General features: G+C 51.5%; 1 protein-coding gene across 3 annotated transcripts in view; it reads right to left on the bottom strand.

Moving 5' to 3' along the window:
• Window positions 1-14,847, bottom strand: part of VWC2 (von Willebrand factor C domain containing 2) — a 62,226-nt gene extending 47,379 nt beyond the window's left edge. The window contains exons 1-2 of one of the 3 annotated variants that reach the window (XM_033088059.1): window positions 14,799-14,847; window positions 12,151-12,949 (exon numbers count right to left, since the gene is read on the bottom strand). In XM_033088059.1, the coding sequence (XP_032943950.1) occupies window positions 12,151-12,846 (696 nt within the window). In that variant the 5' untranslated portion in view covers window positions 12,847-12,949; window positions 14,799-14,847. The other 2 variants (XM_033088057.1, XM_033088058.1) reach the window with 2 other exon arrangements.
• Window positions 14,848-22,771: the final 7,924 nt, after the last annotated feature.

Genomic DNA, 22,771 nt, shown 5'->3' with positions numbered 1-22,771 from the left:
ATGCAGGTCAAGGCTCCCTTTTCAACAGTCACCTCAAACTAAATTTTTCCCAATCCTGCTTCCGGCTCTGACCTGAAACTGTCTTATCAAACTAGCCCACGCCACCCCGAGCTGTGTCTCCAGGCTGGAAAGCCACAGGTGCCGAGGGTCAGGCCCATCACGGAGGCCCCTGCCCAACAGCCTGCGTCTTCCAGGCTCCAGGTGCTGTGTCACCAGCCGCTGTCCCCAGGGCCCGCGCGGAGAGTCCAGACCCGTGTGCCCCTCCATCCTCTCCTCATGACACAGAGCAGCTCTAAGTGACGGGAACTTCATCCACAGCCACCCTCCTGCCTCCAACACGAGCTGCTGGCCAACGTACAGGACGTTTCTGCTTCCTGTGCCCTGCAGAAAGATTCTTTGGTTGTTGCTGTTCTCTGTCTTTCCATCCTCTGTCAGAGAAGGGATTTGCACAGAAAGGGACTTAATTAAGAACTGTCCCCAGAAGCTGTCGGCTTTCAGTCTCAGGCAGAAAACGAGTCTGCCTACCGCACAACAGGTGAACAGTGCAGCGGCCTGAGTAGCCAGCCCAGCACGTCTCTCTTCTCGGCACCAAAGAATAAGTTCTCCTTCTTCACAGCTGAGCTGGAGGCAAGACCCTCCATGGAAGCATCCTTCAAATCCACTAGTGTAATTCCCTCAGATCAGTGTAGATCACACAGGAGCTCCCTCACGAGGGAGCAAACGCTGGCAGTGTCTGCAGGGCGAGTTCCTCGGGTGACAAACAGCCGAGTAGCTAAGACGAGAATGAGGAAGATCCTTCTGCCTGCAGATCAGACCTGGTCAGCATTCTGGAAGCACAGTCAGGTTGGACCCTGCTATCAACTGAATGTTTGTGTGTCCCCAACATGCATGTGTCCCAGCCCTAACGCCCAGGGTGACAGTATTTGCCGGTGGGGCCCCTGGGAGATCCTGCGTCAGGTGAGGACATGACGGGATCAGTGACCTGAGAAGAAGAGAAGAGGCAGGAGCTCACCCTGCTTTCTCTCCACCGTGTAAGGACAAGCGCCCTCAGCAGCTTGATCTTGGACTTCCAGCCTCCAGACTGTGAGAGGTAAATTCCTGTTGTCTGAGCCGCGGGTCTCCGGTATTACGGCAGTCTGAGCTGACAAAGACACCACCCGCACCCTGAGTTTTGCACGGGAGGCGATGCGAGCCCACGTGGGCCAACCCTGACCTCCACACCCTGGTCCGCAGCCAACAGAGCAGGATAGAGAGCAGAGGCCCACAGGGGCGGGGAGGAAGGGCAGAGCTGGCTTCTCCCTTCATACATAAGTGATTAAGGTTAAACGGCTTCCAAAGAGGAGGCTTTTGAAAGACAGTGTGAGGGGCAGTGTGGGCTCTGGTTCTCCTGGGAATCACACACTGAAATTCTTTCAGGAATCACCAAGGAAACAAGGCCTTGTGCTGGGTGCAGTACCAGGGAGCGGTGGGGACTGTGGCAGATGGGGAGGTCACTGAGGACACTGCAAGTGATGGGCACACCCTTCCGGACACAGACACACACACTCACACACACACACACACTCACACACACAGCACACACACTCATACACACACAGCACACACTCACACACACTCATACACACACTCATACACACACACACTCACACACACTCATACACACACTCATACACACACACAGCACACACACTCACACACAGCACACACACAGCACACACACACACAGCACACACACACAGCACACACACAGCACACACACACACACACAGCACACACACACACAAATGCACGCACACACGCCGTACACACACACCACACACACACCCCAGAAGGAAATAGAACCCACTGCTCCCACGTGGTGTCCCTCGTGAGATGGCCGTCGTGACGCTCACCCTGAGCAGGTGGAAGGACGATGGCCACAGGCACATGTCAGTGTCCTTTGCCCAAAGCTGGCCCGGCTCCAGGAAAGGGCTCACTCCCCAGCTGTGACGGGGCTACGTGGACGCCCATCTGGGAGCCATCTGAGGCCAGAGCCTGGCTGGCTGGTTGGTGCTCCCTCAGAGAGCCTTGGCTGCTGATCACTGGGCCAGTGCTGGGCCCGGGGGGCCCGGGGAGAGGGGGGTGGGCGGGGGGTGGGGGGCTGGCTCTGGTCTCGTCCTTCTTGATTCCTAGCATCTCCCCAAGCACCCTGAAACTACGCGGGACACTGCCAGCGGTTGCTGCAATTAATGAAGCCCCTTCCATGGGGTTTAAGCTCGGCTGGAGCAGACATTGCAGGGCTCACTCACAAGAAGGGACCCAGCTTGGCTGGCACTCACACACACAGGCAGCATGGTCCCCGAGAGCTGACCATTGAATTGTGTCGGCTTTCCCTCACTGTCACCACGGAGCAAGATGAGCTATTTCCTTGGCTTCTTGGAGGGCACGCAGAGCCAGAGGGGAACTTTGCTACCAGCGGGAGGCGACCTGAGCTGAGACTGATGTTGGAGCACAGTTTATCCCTCGGGCCACCCGAGTCCTCTGCTCCTCACAAGCCCAGGGAAAGGCAGTGGCCTTGTCAGAATTCTTTCTTTTCCAATCTTCCCACCCCTGACATTTCTGCATGTGTGACAACATGGCTGAACTGCATGCGGGTCGAGGCGAAGGTGCCCAGGGCAGCTGTGCTCCACGTGACAAGGGCCTGTCATCACCCCGGCCGCCTGTGGACTCCCTCCCTGCACTGCAGCCGAGGGAACCAAGATCCACCGTGACAGCCTGTCCGCTGGCTAAGGGCCCGGTGTCCCCAGAACATAACTGTCACCAGTGCAAGCGTGTGACCAGCAGCAGAGCTTGAGCTCCCGACATCTTAACAGTCTGAGCCAAGGCTTGCTTGAAACTAATTATGTGTGTTACTTGCTCCAAGCCTCCTAAAACAAAAATACTGAGTTACCTTTTCAAAACGCATCTGAAATTTGAAAGTAAAATATAAGTAAAAAACCGTCTTTAAAGCTGGACGAAGGAAGTATAAATGAGTGTCGCATGTCACCGTGTGAGGAAAGCACCCGTCTGGTTGAGTTGATGTTACTAGTTATTTCTGAGCTGCCTCGTGAGCAAAGGCTATGGAGAGCCAAGCAGGAGGGACGCGTGTGGGACGTGGTGAGAGCTTCATTACAGGAGGGCAGGAGCAGCCACCCATGGCCGATCGGGGCTCAGGGATATCTGTGACCAGGACAACGGCAGGAGTCCCTGAAGATGGTCACCTACTTTGTGATTTGGCCTAAACCTGAGCTGGCCCCAGTAATATTATTTTTCCAAAAACTTGTAAAAGTTGTATTTAATGGCATTTCCTGTTTGTTTAAAGATAGAATTCTAAACTCAAACTTCAGTAAAGACACACCCACCCCCATAGGGCACAGAACATTAGGTACATCTCCAGTTAGTCCTCATCACCCTGGAGACCCAATTTCGTCTACAGTTGAGGTCTCAACCCCAGCACCCCGACATTGGTTGTCAGGGGCTGCTCTGGACATGAGTATTTCAGCAACATGTCCGGCCTTTACTCACCGATGTCAGTAACACCCTCCCACCCCACCCTCCCATTATGACAACCAAAGATGTCCACATACATCGCCAAATGCCCCCTGCTGGGCCAATGTGGCCCCCCATTGAGAACCACTGGTCTATGGCTTATTGAACAAAGGTTCATTCCTTCCTCACTGGGTGACTTTACTTCTGGGATCATGTTCCTGTTTTCTGAATTTCATCCTTCAAATTGCATTTTGAAGTTCTTTTAGTAAAGGTTTCTTGGTGATATGCTCTCTATTTTTGTCTGAAAATATGTTTGTTCGGGCTCATTCCTGAAAGACAGTTTTGCTGGGTGCATAAAGTGGATTAACACTTATTTTTTTCTTTGTTCTTTAAAGATGTTCTTCTATTTTTTGGGGGTTTTCTACTGTTGACAAGATGTAAGCTGACAGCCCACTTGCTGTTATTTTATAGGTAGTCTTTTCTCTCTGGTTGCCCCTAAAATCTTTCTTTTGCCTTTGGTGTTCTGCAGTCTCTCTATGATGTGGATATATTTTTATTTATCTTCCTTAACATTCACTGGGATTCCTGAATCAGAAAATAGTAGTCTTTCAACTAGAAAGTCATAGACACCCACATTCTCACTATCTCTTTCAGAATTCTAACCTGGTGGATATTAGACCTTCTCTCTCTAGTCTTATGTATCAAGACATCGCCTTCCTGTGTTCCATCTGTGTCTGTGTTTCACTCTGGATCACTTCTTCAAATCTATCTTCTGGTTCACTAAATTATTTATAATCTGTATCTAATGTACTATTAGACCCTCCCATTCAATATTAATCCAGTTATTAAAGCATTCATTTATACAAGTTCCACCTGCTTCTCTTTCAAAGCTGACTAGGGTTTGGGGTACACCTGTGTTATTTACCCACACTTTTTATTCCAGCAGTGGTTTCTTTATGCACATTAAATATTCTCATCTATATCCCAACGTCTGTCTGGGTCTGATCTGACTGCTGTTTTGGCTGACTCTTGTTCACAAAGCCCTTTCTTCTTGTGTGTAATGTTATTTTGACATAATGCTCCTTGGAAAACAATTTATGGGATTCTTCACAGCCTGGACAGTGGGTGCATTCCTGCTGAGTGCATTTGCTTCTGTTAGATACCAGCCTGGGACCCCTTTGAACAAAAGTATCCCACTTGGATTATTTGGACCGCTCAGAGAAGCATAAGTCTCGACTCCACACCCATAGGAGGGCACATGCACTCAAGATGTAACTGTTCAGAAAAAGCCCACACAGGCTGAGGCCCGTCCAGGGGAGTTTGTCCGCATCGCCCCTTTGCAGGAGAGGCTTTTCCAGGGAGACCCTCCTGAGCTGATCCTCTCCACTTGGGGCCCTGGGCTTGTCACGTGTCCCAGCCTGGCCCTGAGCACGAGGGTCGGGCCCCAGGCTTCAGTAGTTGCCACTGCAAGGCTGATGTTCTTCTCTGGATTCTGGCCTCCACCTTTAGGGATGAATTTTTCTTTCTTTTGTGCCATTTCAGCTGTGCTTTTAAGATGTGTTGTATGTGATAGCCAAGATTTCATGAGTTTTGTACACATGGGTTTTCAGGCTATCAGTCTTCTATATCCCAGCCAAGGGGTGGTCATCATATTTAAAGCAAAATCATTCTTGCCATGAGTGGACATGTGCAGAGCCACACGGTATCTGGATTTTCCATCCCTCTGTTTTTCCACTGCCCTGGGGCTTCCGAGAGAACCCACAGGGCCACAGGCAGACATCTGACGTCATCCTTCCCCACAGATTCAAAGGCACTCTGTGTCCTGGCTGCACCCCAGTGCCCGACAGAAATAGAATGGCCAAGTAAAATCCAGCTGGCAGGATGTCAGGCTGGGAACAGATAAGCAGCAAGGGTTTCCAGCTACGTGGTCAGAACCGGACCATGAAGGATTGCTACAGCGGACATCGGCTGGAGTGGAAAACCATGTCCTTTCCTCCAGCTCAAAATCGTTCCATTTGAGACAAACTCTTGTCTTCACCCTAGAAGTCGGCTCCAGGGTTCCTGTCATTTACAATCAAACCATTGCGAACAACAGAGCCTCGATGAGTGGCTTCTACCTGTGTCCCCCACAGAGCCCCTCTTGATGCTCCTGCACACCTAACACACGACAGGTCACTGCCCGTTTACTGAGAGGACCCAGGAGTTTGTCACTGTACCTCCAGTAGCCAATCCAGTGCATGGCATCTAGATATTCAATTTTTTTTGCATAAATAAATACAAGAATGATTTTTTATTTGGAACTTATCAGATTTTGAGATATCATCTGACAAGGAAATATTTATAGGAAAATATTTATAGAGTCACCCACTAATGACGGCAGCAGCCTCCACAGGCAGTCATCCTAGAGACCAAAACCCATGCTGGGGGCAGTCACCTCCCCTAAGATGCACACGCAACAGACCACACCTGCAAATCCACAGTAACTCAGCAGTGGGCTTCTCCCCTGTTTGTTCAGAGCTTTGTAGGTTCAGACTGCTCCCATATATATCTCTTTTACTTCTATAATGTGAGAGATAAGCGGATACTCTCCACTTTTTACCACTGGAAAATAAGGAAGCTCTGAGAATTGCTCACGGCACAAGGATGAAATAGAACAGGGCTCACACCCACCATGTCTTTAGACACAGGGCCTCTGTCCTTGAAGCTGAGTGACTGTCCACCCAAAGGAGGGGGGCGGTGCTGAGCAGCGTGGGGCCTGAGTTCCGAGGCCTCCTGACACCAGCTGGTTGTATGATTTTTGAGTCAGGCATCGGTTTCCTAGGGTGAAATTTCTCTATGAAAAGAGAGGCATGACAAAGCCATGTGGCTAAAAGAGCACAGGTATATCGTGCCAAGTGGGGGTGTGGTCAGCTGGAGAGTAAACGCCCTTCTAAAGGGACGCCCACTCCGAACCTGGCAGATGGCTGCTGCCTGGGGATCGTCTCATTCTCCACAACAGATTGGCAATCTGGATATTTATATGAGCCTCTCACTTAAATTGCACTAGTCAAACAAATGTCACATGCTAGGAGCTAAGCAGAACACCTCCTTGGGCTGGAGTCGGCTCTGGGGCCATCAAGCTGTGCTGTGGGCTGCTACTGTCCAACGTCCTGGCCCCTCCGGAGACCTAGTGTTCTGTTCTCTGCCCCCGAAGACCGACCCCTCGTGCTCAGGGAGCCCCTGCAACTAAATGGTTCTGATCTCATTACAACTCAAGCTTTCAGACTTTGAAGGACACATACTTACTTTGTCCTAGACAGCTTGAGTCAAACGTAACATAAATCCACATAAATAAACAGTTAACCAAATTGATCCAGCATTTACTGGGCACACACGTGGGTCAGGTGCTCCAAGCCTGGATGAGTTTTCCCTTCCCCAAGTACCTGTTTCTCTTGGCCACACACAGAATGCCACTTCGTCACTGTACCATCATAAAGACAGGGTGGCAGGTGGAGGTATACAATGTTCAGATCCCAGCAGACGTGGACTCACAACCTGGCTCCTCCACTTACTAACTCAATGGCTTTGCTCCAATTACTTAACTGTTTTGAACCTCAGTTTTCTCTCCTTTAAAATAAAGAAAATGCCACCAATTCATCAGCTTGTGGTGTAAATCACCCCCTCCCAAATGTATAAAACATACGGGTACTGATAAGTATTGATTCCTGCCTTCACATTGTAACAAAATCAGATTTTTATGGTGTTTATCTCGCCATATTCACAAATCAAATTGGCGTGGGGCTTGACAGTCCAAGCTATGCCTCCCCAATCTGAGGCAGAAACACATTTGAAAGGTCCAGAGAAACCTCATGGATTCCCCTTTTTTGGTTAGTTGCTCCTGTTTAAATGGCTTTAGACAAGAGGACACACTGAGAAGTCTGGAACTTACAAAATCTGACTCGGAACCAAAACAAATGCAGAGGCAGCACCACCGGCGCACACGTTAGAGTGGCTTAGGGAGAAGAACAGAAACTTCTCACAGCTGGGTTCATTTTCCTTTGAGAAGGGAACTAACAATAGCATTGTTTTATGTTAAGTAACATCAGCCAGTAGGATATAGATACCATTAAATTGAAAATGTGAAGAACTGTGTCTTCCTCTTTATTGGCACTTTCTCATAATTGCAATAGAAATCTATTTAGATGGAGCCTTTGATTCCAAATTTCATGTAAGTTGTGTTTTTCATTAATAAACTTCTAGAATAGAGATTTTGCAACAGGTTTAGTCACAAGTCAGACCCTGAAGCCACAGGGGAGGGTCTGGTTGCCTCAGTGGTCCCAAAGTATCTCACCAGCAACCCCGCTTTCCATTATCTCTAGGTCAACAGTCCTCGAGCTTTGAAAGACAGTCTGGCAAGCAGCACTTATTAATAATTCATTTTCTCTTTTCCTTCAAAGACTCACACAGTTGCCAATCGGAGCTCCCGATCAGCTATGCTAACCGGTGTGGACTCACCAGACGGATATCCTCCCTACGGAAAGCAAAGCGATGTGAAGTATTAGTTCTCCTGCACGGCCTTATCTCAGGGAGTCGCACAAATTCCACTAGGTTCTCTAAAACACTGAAACAAGCTAGCAGAGCCCAGGGCAGCAGGATACCCACGAGGGGAACAACTCTGGTTGCTCAAAATGGAATCGTTTCTTATTAATGAATTTCAAATTTGATGTGCTGCTGGGCTGCTTGGTAGTCACCGGGGGTCCATGTCAAGCTGCTCACTAGAGCCTGTCGCAGCCAGCTGTGTGATATGCACGCTATGAGGACCCGGTGACATCAGCAGAGCGCTCCTGAAGTGTCGCTTTACATGGGCTGTGGAGCTATGTTTGTCAGGCAGTGGTTTAGCAGTGATCACTTTATGGATTCTTCCTTCCAGTCATACCTGCTTCAGCTCCTCCCCCACACACACTTCTGGGCCCTCACCTACGAGGCCAGTCACGGCCACTGACATTCTGTGTTACAGGCCGGCCGGTGTCCACCCCTCCCAAATTCAGATGGGGTTGAATCCCTAACCCCCAGTACCTCAGAATGTGACTGTATTTAGAGAAAGCGTCTTTACAGAAGTGCCTAAGTTAAAATGAGGTCATATGGACGGGCCCCAATACAACATGACAGGTGTCCTTCTAAGAAGAGGAGATGAGGACACAGACGTGCACAGAGGGATGGCCACGTGAGGACACGGGGAGCAGACAGCCGTCTACACGCCCAGGAGGGAGGCCTCAGGAGGAAGCAGACTTGCTCACGCCTGGATCTCAGACTTCCAGCCTCCAGGATGTGAGAGAACACATTTCTGTTGTTTGAGCCGCCTGGTCTGTGGTACTTTGCTATGATGGCCCCAGCAAAGGAATGCACCCTAGGAAGCAGACAGCACACCAAAACACCTCCCATTTCTGAAAAATACAGACCAATAGACAGGCTTCCTTATTCAAATTTGGATGCCTGCTGGTACAAGTTGAAGGCCAGGACACGGTACAATTTGAGAAGCAGTGGAGAACATTCTACCAGTAACTACGTTTTTATTTGGACATACAAATTAAATCGCAAACATCCTGGAGGAAGGAGGATATTATCTAATCATTATTAGCAGCTTAATGGTATTTTGTTGAAGCTGAGAGTGAGGTCTGCTGGCATCAGGCTGAGACCAACCGGGCTGCAAGGGAAGGGAGTTTCAGCGGGGAAAAGAGCATGGAGAGATGGGGAAACACAGGCTCGAACTGAGGAGAAACTTGGGTGGCGAGGACAGCAGGTAGACATGTGCCCCCGGAGAGAGAAACACAGAAGACAGGGAGGAAGCACCCCCTCTCACGGGCCAAATGCACATCCCAGGCACAGGGCAGGGTCTCCGGTTCTATCTGCTTCTCACGCCAGACCCACAGTGAGCGCCCAGCCTCCGCCAGTAATTTCTCCCCCGGGAAGCAGAGGGCAGACTGTTCCAGTGCCTGCGTGCCTCCCAGCAGAAGTGTCCCCACAGGGGCCTCCCTTTCACCTCCTTCCTTGCAATGGAAACAGGGTCCAAACTGACCCGACTGTACCACAGCCTCCGTTTGAGTTACATTTTCTTGAAAGAAGCACAAGGCATTTCAGACAGGAAGTGCTTGTCTTTTCCATTTTCCATTTACTTTGTGCTACGCAAACCGCAGGCTACTGCTTGTCTCTCTGAAGCCCAGGATACCCAGGGCAGGCACATGACCAGTGGCTGTGCCCTGGCACTTGGCAGGAAAACAGTTCCCCATTAGTGCAACTTACAGACCCCTTGGACTCACAGCTGACCCCGGACCCTTCTATATTCATCCTTCCAACACCCCAAACGAAACACCACAAACCAAAATACGGACACTAAATGACTTACGTAAAGCCACACTAAATTAGAGAAATGCCTAGAAATTTTCCTGATAGTAACAAAAATTAACAGGCATATATACACACACAATGAAATCGTCATTTACTTGAACTCTAAAGGAGCAGGCACATCATTAAAAACGTGTGGCAACTTTGCAACATCTGGGCACGGGGTGCACGCTTTCAGCTGGTAACTACTGGACAAAAGTGAAGAATGAAGTGTCACCTGGAGATGAAAGGTACACCCTAATGCTCTAAAAATGAGCGCATTGGTACTTGAATTCTTCCCAAGATTGCGACCCTTGCAATTTCCCTTTGGCTGTCATCTCCCATCTCCCAAGTCTGACACACATTCTTCCTATTGACCAATGTTTGACAACAGGAATCAGAGATCCCCCTCCCCATACAGAACGCAGCCTCATGGCATCTAGCACTTAGCAGTGAATTACTAGACACAAGTCTGGAATCTTCCGTCTACCTGTATTTGGGCTTTTCAGCCCACCTCATGGGGCACTTGTAAGATGACTGGAATTCCACACAGGGCAACAATACATGTTACCGACTGAAGACCAGCCACTTATCTTTGCTCTTGTAACACTCAGATTTTCTTATGAACCAAAACCTCAAGAGCACCGTTTGGTTGGGTCCGTGCCCCCAGCCCTGTCCTAGGCCAACAGGAAGGAGCTCGTCCCCTGGGCCTCACCAGCACCCAGGGCCACCATGGTCGCCATGGCCTCTGCACTTTCCTCTTGCACCTACATCATCTGGGAGGCTTCTGCTGGACTCCCCAGGAGGCAGCTGCATTTGGGGGGGCAGGGCTCCTGACTACTTATGTTGTGTGGCCTGGCCCGAGGCCTGGCTCCAGTGAACTCCTCACCAAAGCTGTCTGTGTTTCTCCAAGGGCTGGTGAGTGGCAAAGCCAGAATGGAAGCACATGTAGACTGACTCTACATGCCAATCTTCTCTGCACACTTTGTACATCATCCCTAGATCTGTTCTCCTGGCTTTCTACTTCTTCAACACTCAGGAATTCAATCCTAAAACTCAGCACCTGCAGCTACACCCTGGGCACATCCTGAATCTGCAGATCTCAAAGTCTGTGTGCACTAGGGAACCCCACATGCCTTTTCTGCTCAGCTTTGGGGGTTGTAGGTCCCAGGATGCCCTCTGCTGCCCAGGAAATCTCAGGCATGCCAAGTCCACAGGTCATGTCCAGGTAGGCCATAGGTTGAACCTACCTTGGGGCTGAGGTGGGGGTATAGGGACAGGCGGTTGGAACAGCTAAACAGCCGTGCAGGTATTTCCCAGGCCCGCTAGTGGGAGGCAGGGCTTTTGGAGTGCACGTGGGGCCAGCGCATGCGTGCTGGGCAGCACTACCCCCTAACCCAGGCGCCATCAAGGGCTGAGCTTCTGGTTCAAACACTGTGAGCAGGGAGCGTGCGCGGCGTAGGAGAGCTGTTCAGCTTGACACCGGAGTCTGCTTCTGAAGAGTCGCATTGCCTTCAACACGTTATTTAAATATTCTGTCTCAGTTTCCTCTTCTCCAAAAACTGAAGATAATAGACAATAAATCTGCTTTATAGCATGGTATGAGATTTAACTAAGTTAACACGTGTGGAAAACACAGCCTGGAGCCTGACACACAGTCGGCATTCTGGAGATGGTCAGTGCTTTTAATATTATTACTAGTATTCATCTAAGATAAAAGTTTGTACCCATGGACTGGGCTTCCTGTTTTTGCAGGCCACCATGTTTTGGTACCCAAATAAGCCAGCATTTTCTTTTTCTTTGCATTGTTAGCGCATTTGCATGATACCCCAACACATAATCTCAGGAAATGGCTTATTTATGTGAATGGTCTCCCTTAATTGGCTATTAGCTGAAGAATATATCCCAAATGGCAGGGTAAATTACCCTGTGTCTGCAAACAGGTTGAGCATTTCAGCCTCGACACTTTTAAATGAGGAGTAGTAAATTAATGTTGCAAGGACAGCTAATTAGTGTTCCGGCCAGTCCCTTCCACGCCGCGGGCTTCACTCTAAGGAAACCCTTTTAAAGCGAAGACCAAAGGGATCGCCGTGGAGTGGCCACCCCGCTTTCAGCGATTACCTCTGCACTGAAAGCAGAGGCCTTGCGCAGGGGCGCCTGCACAGCGCACTCCCCTCTGGGAAGCAGAGAGCGCCTCATCTCCAAAGCGGGGCCACAAGTGCACAGAGCGGTCTCGCCCCGTCCTGGGAGGTGCAAAGTCGCCCGCGGGCGCTCGCCTCTTACCACGAACTCCTGCAGAGTCTGGTAGGTCTTGCCCCGGAACTCGCAGTAGTTCTTCCTCTCCTTGCACTGAGGGCAGCACTGGCTGGTGTCGACGTGGATGCAGCGCGGGTGCAGCCGCGGGCACTCGGGCTGCGCGCACAGCGGCCCCTCCTCGGTGCACAGACAGGGGCAGGCCGACGGGCCCGGCGCGAACTTCTCTCCGATGGCATACACGAAGCCGCTCTCGTCCACGCAGCCCTTGCCGCGATAGTCCGGGTACGCGTACTCCTCCGGCGGCTCGGTTGCTGGAGCAAGGTCCGGCCCAGCCGCGTCCTGGGCTGCCGCAGCCAGGGGCTCCCCCTGCGGGGTGTCCCCGCGGGGCAGGACCTGCAGGTCCCTGGCCTTGGCGCCCTCTCCCTGAGTGGCCCAGGCCTGCTTCTGTTTGCTCCATGCCTCCCGGCCGGCGAGCCCGCGGCCGCCCTTGCTCTTCCAGTCCCGGCCACTGCCGCTCTCGTCCCTCGCGGGGCGCCCGAGCTCGCTCACCCGCCCCGGGCCATCCCGAGACGCGTGCTCGCGCTTCTCCTGGCCGGGCTGCTCCGGCGCCTGGGCCAGCTTCTCCAGCGGGATGCTCGGACTGCACAAAGCCACCATCAGGCAGCAGGTGACCAGGAGGGAACTGGACAGCGCGCCAACTGCCATCGCACTGGAGCTGGGCATCCCCTACCACGTCCCGGCTGGCGGGCGGGCGGGGAGCGCGGCGGAGAGACGAGTTGCATTCACAGCCCTGGGGCGCGCCGCCGCCAGCCAGGAGCCACCGTCCCTGCGGAGAGAACGGCAGCACAGCTGAGCCCGGCGGCCCGCGCGCGCCCAGGCCCCCACCCGGCCCCGCGCCGCCCGGCTACCGCAGCGCTCTAGATGAACGAGCTGGACCGTGCGGGCGGGGGCCGCAAGCCCAGCGTCGGTGCACAGCCGGGCTGCTTACACATCACGAATTGTGGAAACACACATGGAAGCGAAGTCCCAGAAAAGCCCGGCCCCGCAGCGTTTCGCACGTAGTCCTGGTTAGCGGCGGTAGCCGCCAAGGGCGGGTGGGAGCCGCGGAAAAGCCGCGAGCAAGCTGGACCAGCCCCCACTCCCCGAAAACCTGGGAGAGAGCCACGTAATTCAGGAGCCCAAGGTGCCCCTCCCTAGGCTCTGGCCACACTTCCCAAACGGCACTAAAGGGAGAATTCCGCAGTGGAGTTGGAGACTGAAGACCATGCTGGAAGCTAGTGGGAAACCCTCTGTTGCTTGCCTTAGGGCTTTTGGGGAAAAGGACAAGAAAGGGTTAAACAAAGCTCCTAGGACCCCCTGATTCATTTCCAACAACTTTTTAAATGTTTCCAGTGCGGGAGCAGGCGCGGCTTCCCCGCCCTCCTCCCCAGGCCCCGCTGCCCTGAACGACGTCCCCTGACCACCCCTGGTGGAGGGGTCGGGGATTCCGGAGGCTTGGTTCCTCCCCGGGCTACGCGCCCACCCCGCCGCTCAGTGACTCCGGAGGCTAGGAGAGACCCTCGCCCAGGCACAGCTCTGTCGCGTAATTGCTTTCCCCGGGAGGGGGTCGTGACTGCGAAGCAGAAGAGCCCCGGGCGGCGCTAACTGGGTAGTGGGGGAGGCTGGCGCTGGAAGGCGCAGGGCGGGGCGAGTCCCTCTGACTCTCCGGGTCTCGGGAAGCCTTTCTGGATTCCAAAGTTTCTGTCGCCCAAAGGGGCTGAGAGAACCCTCGTCACCACAGGGTGCGGGCGGCCCAGCCTCTCCACCTGCCCTACCACGCCCCCACCCCAATTTGGCGCGCTTCAGGTGTCTCCCTCCCTCCTCACCTGGTCTCCGGTAGTAGGGCTCGGGTCTGCACGCCCTCTGCTCACTCCCAGCCCCTGCCTGGTCCACCTCAGCCCAGGGAGAATCGCCCATATTTACAAACTTGGGGAGGGGGAATCTCCTCCGGAGCAGCAGGGAGGCTGAACGCTGCCTTGGGCACAGACACCCGACAGGTACCCTCACCCCTGAGGGCGGGCGCCCAGCCTACATACATGAGCGCAGGGCGCCGGCCGGACTCTGGGCTCGCGGTGGGCGTGGGGACAGCAGCGGCGGGTGCGGCCCCAGGGCGCTGGCACCCATCCTCCCTGTGGCCGGGGACCCGCGCAGGACGCACAGCGGAGAGCACAGCTCCACCTGCGCGCTCCGCCCTGCGCGTTCACCGGGCTAGGGCGTCTCCGCCAGCTTGCTCATCGCGCGGCGGGCGGCGGGTAGTGGCGGCCCCAACTCGCGTCAGTGCGGGTGCCGCCCTCCGCCGCTCATCCATGGGTCTCGTCTCTGTCTCCACAACGAATAGCGCCCTAGGGGCCGCCTCGGCTTGGCCAAGCTCCTCTCCTCCCGCAGGCACTGGGAGCGCTCCAGATAGGGCAGCCGGGATGCCAAGCAGCCGTGGCGCCTCAGAGGGACAGGAGACGCCCGGAGCGCGACAGGCGGGCGAGTGGCCCCGAGGCCCGCGTGGGAGCTCGCGCGCCCGCCTCCCCTGCCGCAGCCGCTGTCTGCCCAGCGCGCTCCCTGCTCCCTCTTTCCCCACAGATCGCTCTGCCGGGGTTTGGAGGACCTCCCGCCCACTTGCTCCCCTTGGCCGCACAACCTACCTGTCACTCTCCCGCGCTCGGCCGTGTCCCCACCTCCGTGGCGGCCACCAGTCTGGCCCTGGCTGCCATTCTTCCCTGCCACTCACTCTCCACTGCCCTGGGCTTTTTTTCTCTGCACTTTCATCTGGGCTTTTTTTTTTTCTTTCTTTCCTTCATTCTTTTCTTGAATTTCTTCCTTACTAATTGACCCCCTGTGGCTTTTCATCCTGGGGACATCTTTGTTTTGCCGCGGTTGAAAAATTTAAACCAAACTGCGTTGGATTTGGAATGCAAAGGCCTGATTAGTGTAGCAGACAGTTGTGAGCGGTTCCCTCTTTACATTCAGAAACCCGGAGGGATGGAAGTGCAAGACTAAGAAACTCCTAAAAATCCACAGGGAGCACTTCTACGTTCTGACTCTCTGCAATCTCTCTCCCGCATCCCTCGGTCTCCCCTTTCCTATAAGAGGGACTCGGTTTATATTTGCCAAGGAATGGGGGAACACATGATACACGCATGGCCAAGTGACGGGAATTTGCTGGAAATGAAGAAGCAGGTTCGCCTTGGAGGGAAAAGCAAGGCAGGGTACACTGGGATGGAGGCGAGTCAAAGCAAAAAGTCGGAAGGGAAGTGGAAGAGATGTTGAGAGCGCCGGAAACAGCTCTGCTCTTAGGAGGCTGAGATCGGCCATCTGCTGGAACTGAGAGCGGCGGAGGTGGTGATTGTGACTTGAGAGTAGGAAAGAGACTGAAATAAAATGCAAATCCGGAATGAGGTCAGGACGAGTAAAACATGGCCGAGAGGCAGGGGGCCTGTGGAGACTGAGACGCAGACGCACGGAGGGAACGAGCACCCTGTGCGTTTTCTCCACACGTACGGAGCTGCCTGGAGATGTGGAGGAGAGCTGGCTCTCCAAGTGGCATGGAGACGGTGCGCTGCCAGCGCTTCCAGCCTGGCTGGGTGAGAGGTGCAGAGCAGCTTCCAGAAGAAGAGCCTTCTGGGATCTCCTTTCCAGGTCAAGTCGCAGCACTGTTAGGGAAAGTGCAGGGCTCCCTCACTGTATCCTGGGGACCTCTGGCTGCCAGGACCCCATCCATGAGGGCTTCTCTCACTTAGCTCTCACCTTTGGGAAAGCCGTTTTTAACCTGAATCTGAATTTGAGGCAATGAAAAGGAGTAGCTGTAAAACCTTCATCTTTTGGAGTTAGAAGGGGTGAAAGCCTTCTTTCCATGTGAAATCAAGAGTCAGCAGGACTGTGGTTCAGGCAGAAGGCTGACTGACCACTACCTCAACTTGATGAGCAGGAGAAGCCACCTTTGGTGCTCAGGTGGCTTTTGATGGGTGTACACAGAGCAGGCCCAGCTGCTAAGGAAGCTGCTAATTAGAGTTCCGCTCTGGATTGGGGCACCAGGCTGCAGCGGCAGCAGCTCAGTGCCCTCCCCGCCTGATGCCAGCCTGATGCCAGCCAGGGTGGAGAGTTACTGCTCCCTGGCCGGCCGGCTGTGCAGGCTGCCTGATTACAGTGCATCGCAGGGGCTCGGGCCTTCTGCACTCAGTCGACAGTCAGCAGCATCTGCTCAGATCATTGAGTGGATGACTCAGATATTCTTCTAAAATCTGGGGCAAAAGCATGTTGCTTGATCGGAGTTTCCAGGGATCCATTTTTAATCTAAAGCCACTCACTGTATTAACATCGCAGGCGACATACACACTGACCAATAAACATGCTTCAGAAAGGATTATGAAACGGAGCCAGCTGCATGTGAGGGCCTCAGAGAACCCTCAGCAGCTGGGACACGTGTGCGGATCCCACTGGCACACTGCTGTGCCCCGGAGGAACTGGCCTGGGGCTTCAGGCTGTGCTTGCATTGTTTAGGGTTTTCCTCCTTCTTTTGGACAGTCCCAAGGAGATGGCTGCTGGCAGATGCTGGGTGCCCTGTGGACTCTGGGCAAGATTTTCCTTGGGGCTGATAAAGGCGTCTGGAAGCCACCCTGGAACCCTTCTGAGATGGGTGTGTCTTCTTTGTCTGCTTCCCTGGCCCAAGGTCTTCTGATGAGTCAGGCCCCAGACCTGGCTGTGGCCCAACCAGGACCCAGCATTATTATACTCTGCTCCCGGGTCCCCCAAAGTGGGCTGAGCCCAGCAGAAAGCAGTGTAAGGAGGGGAGGGCATTTGCCGGGAGACTGATGACACGAGTGGCGGTGCATGTGTCTTTGGTGGAGTCCGGCAACTGTCTTCCTGGGATGTCTTTTCTCCCAGGCCCCAAGCTGGTTGGCTTCTGGAACCTTCCATGGTATGCCAAGGGGACCTGGGAATCCTCCAGGGCATTTCAGGGCTCTCCCAGCTACCACAGGCTCTTGGAACGACAGACCTGAGGGTGGGAAGCCAGGAGGCTCACCCTGGACGCAGCGGTCGGCAATGCCTCTTGGCCTCTGATACCGGCTGGAGGAGCGAGCCAGTGTTTCTCAAGAATCTGGGTCGTTCGTTACAAGGAGGTCCCAAACTACTTCTGCATGGAACCCAAACAGGAACATCCGGACATCTGGGACTTAGGGGTCAAGGGCTATGACTGAGCCATAAATCTGAGGTGAAAGCAAAGCTACAGGAATTCAGGAAACGGTCAGTGGTCGGCGCTTAAACCAGGAGAAATCAAGGATCAAGGGACACTGGGAAGGACGGGATGCTCAGGACATTGCAAATCCGCCCTCCCAGGCACAGTGCGGCCGTTCCTTCATACAGAGCCCTCTGGAATCCACGTCTGCTGGTCTTCCCCTGGGTGGGGGTGGGTGGGGGTTATTTGGGCCTGTGACCCAGAGCAGGGTACATTTGGGGGTTAGAGGGAGTAAAAAGGGCAGCAGGATTTTTGTGGTTCAGGCACAAGGTTGACCACTAACTCAACGTAATGAGTGAGAAGCCACCTTTGGTGGTCAGGTGGCTTTTGATGGGTGTACCCAGAGCAGGCAAGGCTGCTAAGGTAGAAAGTTCTGCAGTGCTAGCTAGCAGGCGGCACAGGCCACAGCCACTCCCCCGGAAATTCCCACCATCAAATTGCCCAGGGAGCTTCCCACAGCCTCCTCCCCCACCCCCCCCCACACCCCCAAGTCTGCATTCCTCAGCATTTGTTAACAGAGCGCCCATGTGTTATCTCTCACCTTCTATGCCCCAACCCCATTACCCTGAGTCACTTCTGTATTGCCAGCATCTCTAGCCTGTAACCTGGTCAGGACAAATGTTTATCAGATGAATTACCGAGGAACTACAAACAACACAACACCAAGTGTCTTTCTGATCTGGCCTTGGCCTTCATTTCCTGTCCCCCCATGGCCAGCTTGGGCTCAGTCATGCACAATAATTCTGCAAAGGCCTGCAGACTTTTCTCTCCCCTGTGCCAGGGTCTCCCAGGCACTCAGTCTTCTCCCCTCACTCAAGAACCTGTGAGTTAGGTTTTAGACCCAGCTACTGAAAGGAACTCCTTTCTTTCAGCACCAGACCTAAGGAAGCCAGAAAGTTTTGTGAGGTCCTGGGCCAAGAAGAACTCTTGTTCTAGTGCTTGCCGATGCCTTCTGCATCTCAGCCATCCCTTGCTCTTCTGTAATGTTCCAGAAAGCGATTCTCTAAGGATTCAATGAAGGGTTGAGGGATTTAACACCAGGCCGCTACACTGGCCAGAGAAGAGGTGGCTCAGGAGTCCAGAGAATGTGACAGTGGGCAAGACCTGTTCAGTTGGTCTTACGTGCTTAGGAATCAGTCGTTATTTTATTCTTTACATCAGTTTATTCCGTTTGGTCCATTATTCTGGCAATCCTCATTCTTTCTTCCAGTAAATTAACTGGCCAGCCAATATTTACTTCCTCTAGAGCTTTAATGAGCACCGCTTCGAGGTGCTGTCTCCAAGTTAGGAGTGCTCAGCTCGCCACTGCTGGTCTGATGCCACACTGACACCAAGGCTCCCTGGGTTCTTCAGTGCAGTTTTTCAGGTGACACCAAAGCCACATTCTAGGCTTGCATCCACATTGTATTTCTTTGTTGGGCCCCAAAGATATTGTTATTACTATCCCTTCCTTAGAGGTTTACTTATTTATGTCCACACAGCTGGCCTTACACATCCACAGGTGCACATTGTGCCACTTAAACCAACCCCGGTCGAAAATATCCCCCCTAAAATTTGATACTGTTGTGATGTGTATTATCCAGTCAGGACGATATGTATGAACAGATAGATGGTTTTTCTTGTCATTTTTCCCTAAACAGTATTGTGTTCCAACTACTTACGTAGCACTTCCGTTGCATTAGGTATCATAAGGAATGAGAGATGACTTAAAGTACACAGGAGGATGCCCATAAGTTTTATGCAAATACTCCGCCATTTCCCCGCCTTTCGTGTCCTCACTGCTTTTTTTTTTTCTTTTAGTTTCAGGTACACAAAACAACACAGTGATTAGACAGTTATATACCTCACAAAGTGATAACCCCAATAAGTCTATTTATTACCCATCTGACACTGTACACAGTTATTACAATATTACTGACTATATTTCCTATGCTGTTCTTTATATCCCCGTGACTATTTTTTTAATTACAGTTGACATTCAATATTGTTCTGTATTAGTTTCAGGTGTACAGTGCAGTGGTTAGACATTTGTATAATTTATGAAGTGATCGATCCCCTGATAAGTCTAGTACCCATCTGACACCATACATAGTTTTTATAATATTATTGCCTATAATCCCTATGCTGTACTTTACATCCCCATGACTCTGGTAACTACCAATTTGTACTTAATCCCTTCCCCTTTCTCACCCAGCCCCCCAACCCTCCTCCCATCTGGCAACCATCAGTTTGTTGTCTGCATCTATGAGCCTGTTTCTCTTTTGTTTGTTCATTTATTTTGTTCCTTAGATTCCACATATAAGTGAGATCATGTGGCATCACGCCATTTTATATAAGAGACTTGAGCAACTTCGGATTTTGGTATCTGTAAGCATGGGGGGGGGTCCGATACTGAGGGAGACGGTACTTATTTTATTGGAGAGTGTGTGTAGGTAAATAGATATAGTGATCTATGGCTAAAATATATACATGTTTATATCCACCCTCTTTCTTCTGATACCAAACACTGACCTGCTTTTCCTCTAGAGAACCAAGTCCTGCTACAGTCAGCCACCTGCCCCCCAGGCAGAGCTGTTAGATGGGGCCATGGACCAGGTACTGCCAGCAACACAGTCCCTTGGCCACACAGTGGTTCAGGGACTCTCACGTGACCTTGTTTTACACTTTGAGAGTCAGACCCACCACTTCTGCTGGAACCATCTGAGAACAAAAGTGTTTTTGTTTGTTTTCCCTTTGGACTTGAGTCTTATAAAAAATTAAGGTTGGACCTACCCAGGGGCATCACGAGTTGTAAATTCTGCCTGAAATGATGACAGCACAAAAGAAAGTGGAAGCAGGAAAAGAAGACAAACTAAGTCCTGAAAATGCTACATGAGGTCCTCATAGTATCAGAGAATGCTCTACCTGATGTCCAGTGAGGAAAGCCAATGTATGTCTTTTTATGCCCAAGATGATTTGAACTGGAGTTTTCTGTCACTGGTAAATTCCAAAGCCCTGACAAATAAAATGATGCATTGATGGAATTCAGCAATATCACAATTTAAATAGTGGCCCCAATATATTTGCAGACACCGAAATCCCACTGTAGTGTAGAGTGTAAGTAGTTTTTGTCGTATAGTCAGTATTCCCAAAAGGGCTCTCACTTAGAATTTAAGCCACTGCTTTTTCTACACAAGAATTCCTTTCATGCCATCCCAGCCAATCTGCTGTGTGCTCAGAGGCAGAATTGTCTCTGGATTGTGCACAGAGCGGCCTGTGCCAGCTCTGCCCCATTGTTCTGGCAGCCCAGCCTCCAATCAAGACTTCTGGGTCTCTTCCAATTATAACACCATTTAGAAAGGCTCAGCATTTCCCAGGCCTGAATAATGTATGGATTCGTTTAAAAGGGGAAAATATTCTCACAGACCCCCAATGTTTATCTAGTCTTTTACTGTAATTTTACTTAAATATATGCAAACATAACACAGTACAAATGTTTAGGCTTATAGCTTTCAGGCAACTATAAAAGATAAATTTACAGATCGGATATAAAATCAACGGAATGGAAACTAACCCTATTAGGTTAAGCGGACTGCGCCCTGGAAGCTCCCCACTGCTCACAGCGTGGGAAGCCGTGCCTCTCCTCCGGTTCTTGTGAGCTCAGCATCCTGAGAAGATTCGTGTCTGTTGGGGTCTGGATCCTCCAACATCTTTCTCTATTCAGGTTACTTTAGGGCTTCATTAGCGTGGCTTCTCATAATGTCACTGTCTTCAACCTAACAGAAGCACTGCCTTTATTTATGAAGACTCGCTGTTGTTTCCTGTTGAGTCTGTGAGCATTAAAATTGCACTAAGTGTGGTGTGGGCATGTGCTAACATTGGTGAACTGTGGGAAAAGCCATCACATCATGGCCTCCATAAGGGGCTCATCTCAGGGTCTGGGACACTTGTATCATTGCTAACCAAGTTTATCGAGGAACAATTTATTTATAATAAATTGCACCAATTTGATATACTTGGATGAATTTTGACAAATGTCTATTCATGTGTCAACCAGCACATCAAGGTTACACCTTAGAAAGTTCCTAATTAACCCTTTCAGTTAAGCCCTTATCTGCCCGCCAACCCTTCACACCCTGGTCCCAGAAAGCCTTTCACTTCGCTGCCTAAGGACTTCCTATACGCGGGATCACACCTGCTATAGAGTCTTTTGTGCCTGGCCCCTTTCACTCACTGCACTGTGTCTGAGAGGCCCGCATGTGTCATTCGTACCCGGAAGCCCTTCCTTCCTACTGCTGAGCTGTGTCCCAGGTGCTGCTCTCCCACAGCTTTGCTAACATTCACCGGCTAATGGACATGTGGGCCACTTCACTTGTAGAATAAAAGCTGATATGAGCATTTTTATACAAATCTTGTGGATACGGTTCCTTTTTTTTTTTTTTTTTTTTTTGAGAAGTAAAATTTCTGAGTCCATGGTAGTATGCATGTATATATGAATAACTTTGTAAGACATTACTTTCCAGAACGGCTATAAATGTTTTATGCTCCTACCAGCAAGGTGTGACCTTTTCATTGTCCCATGTGCTTGTCACCATCGATGGAATCGCTGGCTCTAATTTCAGCCACTCTAGTGAATGTGAAGTGGAATCTTACTGTGGTTTTAATCTGCTTTTGCCTTTTAACTCAACAATGTGGAACACTTTTTCACAAGCTTTTGGCCTTTTGTGTGTCTTATGTCGTGAAGAGTCTTCGCAATTACCCTTTTTTAATTGGTTTTTATCTTTGTAAATTGAGTTTCTGGAGTTTATACATTTTTGATAGATTTCCTTACATGTAAGAATTGTGGGAGTTTCCGGTCAAGATGGTGGATAGGTCAATGCTGTGCTTACCTTCTCTCACGACCACATCAAAATTACAACTAACGTACAGAACAACAATCATTGAGAGTGCCTGAAGTCTAGTCGAACCAAAGCCCTACAAGTAGACATGCAGAAGCCACCTCGAGACTGGCAGGAGGGGCAGAGATGCTGAACGGGAGGTGATATCTCGGCTGTGGAGGTCCCTGGGGAGGAGCGAGAGGTCCCAGTGCAACATGAGGCTTACTACCCCAGGGTTCCAGTGCCAGGGAGAGAAGTCCCTACAATTTCTGGTTGTGAAAACCAGCAGAGATTGTGGCTGAGATGAGGGCAGCTGGAGTCCCGGGCACTCCTCTTAAAAGGATGGAGCACAGACTTACCGAAGGAATCACTGGCTCTGAGCTCCAGCACTGGAGCAGCAGCTGGCGAGGCGGCAGAGACATGTGGGCAGGAGCTCAGCTGTCTGGCCTCAGGGAGATGGCTGGAGGGGCAGCCTGATAGAGGAGCTGGTGGAGGCCATCGGAGGCCATTGTTTGTTTGTTGAGCC

The sequence above is a fragment of the Rhinolophus ferrumequinum genome, chromosome 20 (genome assembly GCF_004115265.2).
Source record: "Rhinolophus ferrumequinum isolate MPI-CBG mRhiFer1 chromosome 20, mRhiFer1_v1.p, whole genome shotgun sequence".
In the NCBI taxonomy this organism is placed as follows: Eukaryota; Metazoa; Chordata; class Mammalia; order Chiroptera; family Rhinolophidae; genus Rhinolophus; species Rhinolophus ferrumequinum.
Note: the sequence above shows the minus strand (reverse complement) of the source record. Positions and strands in the feature narration are given on the sequence as shown.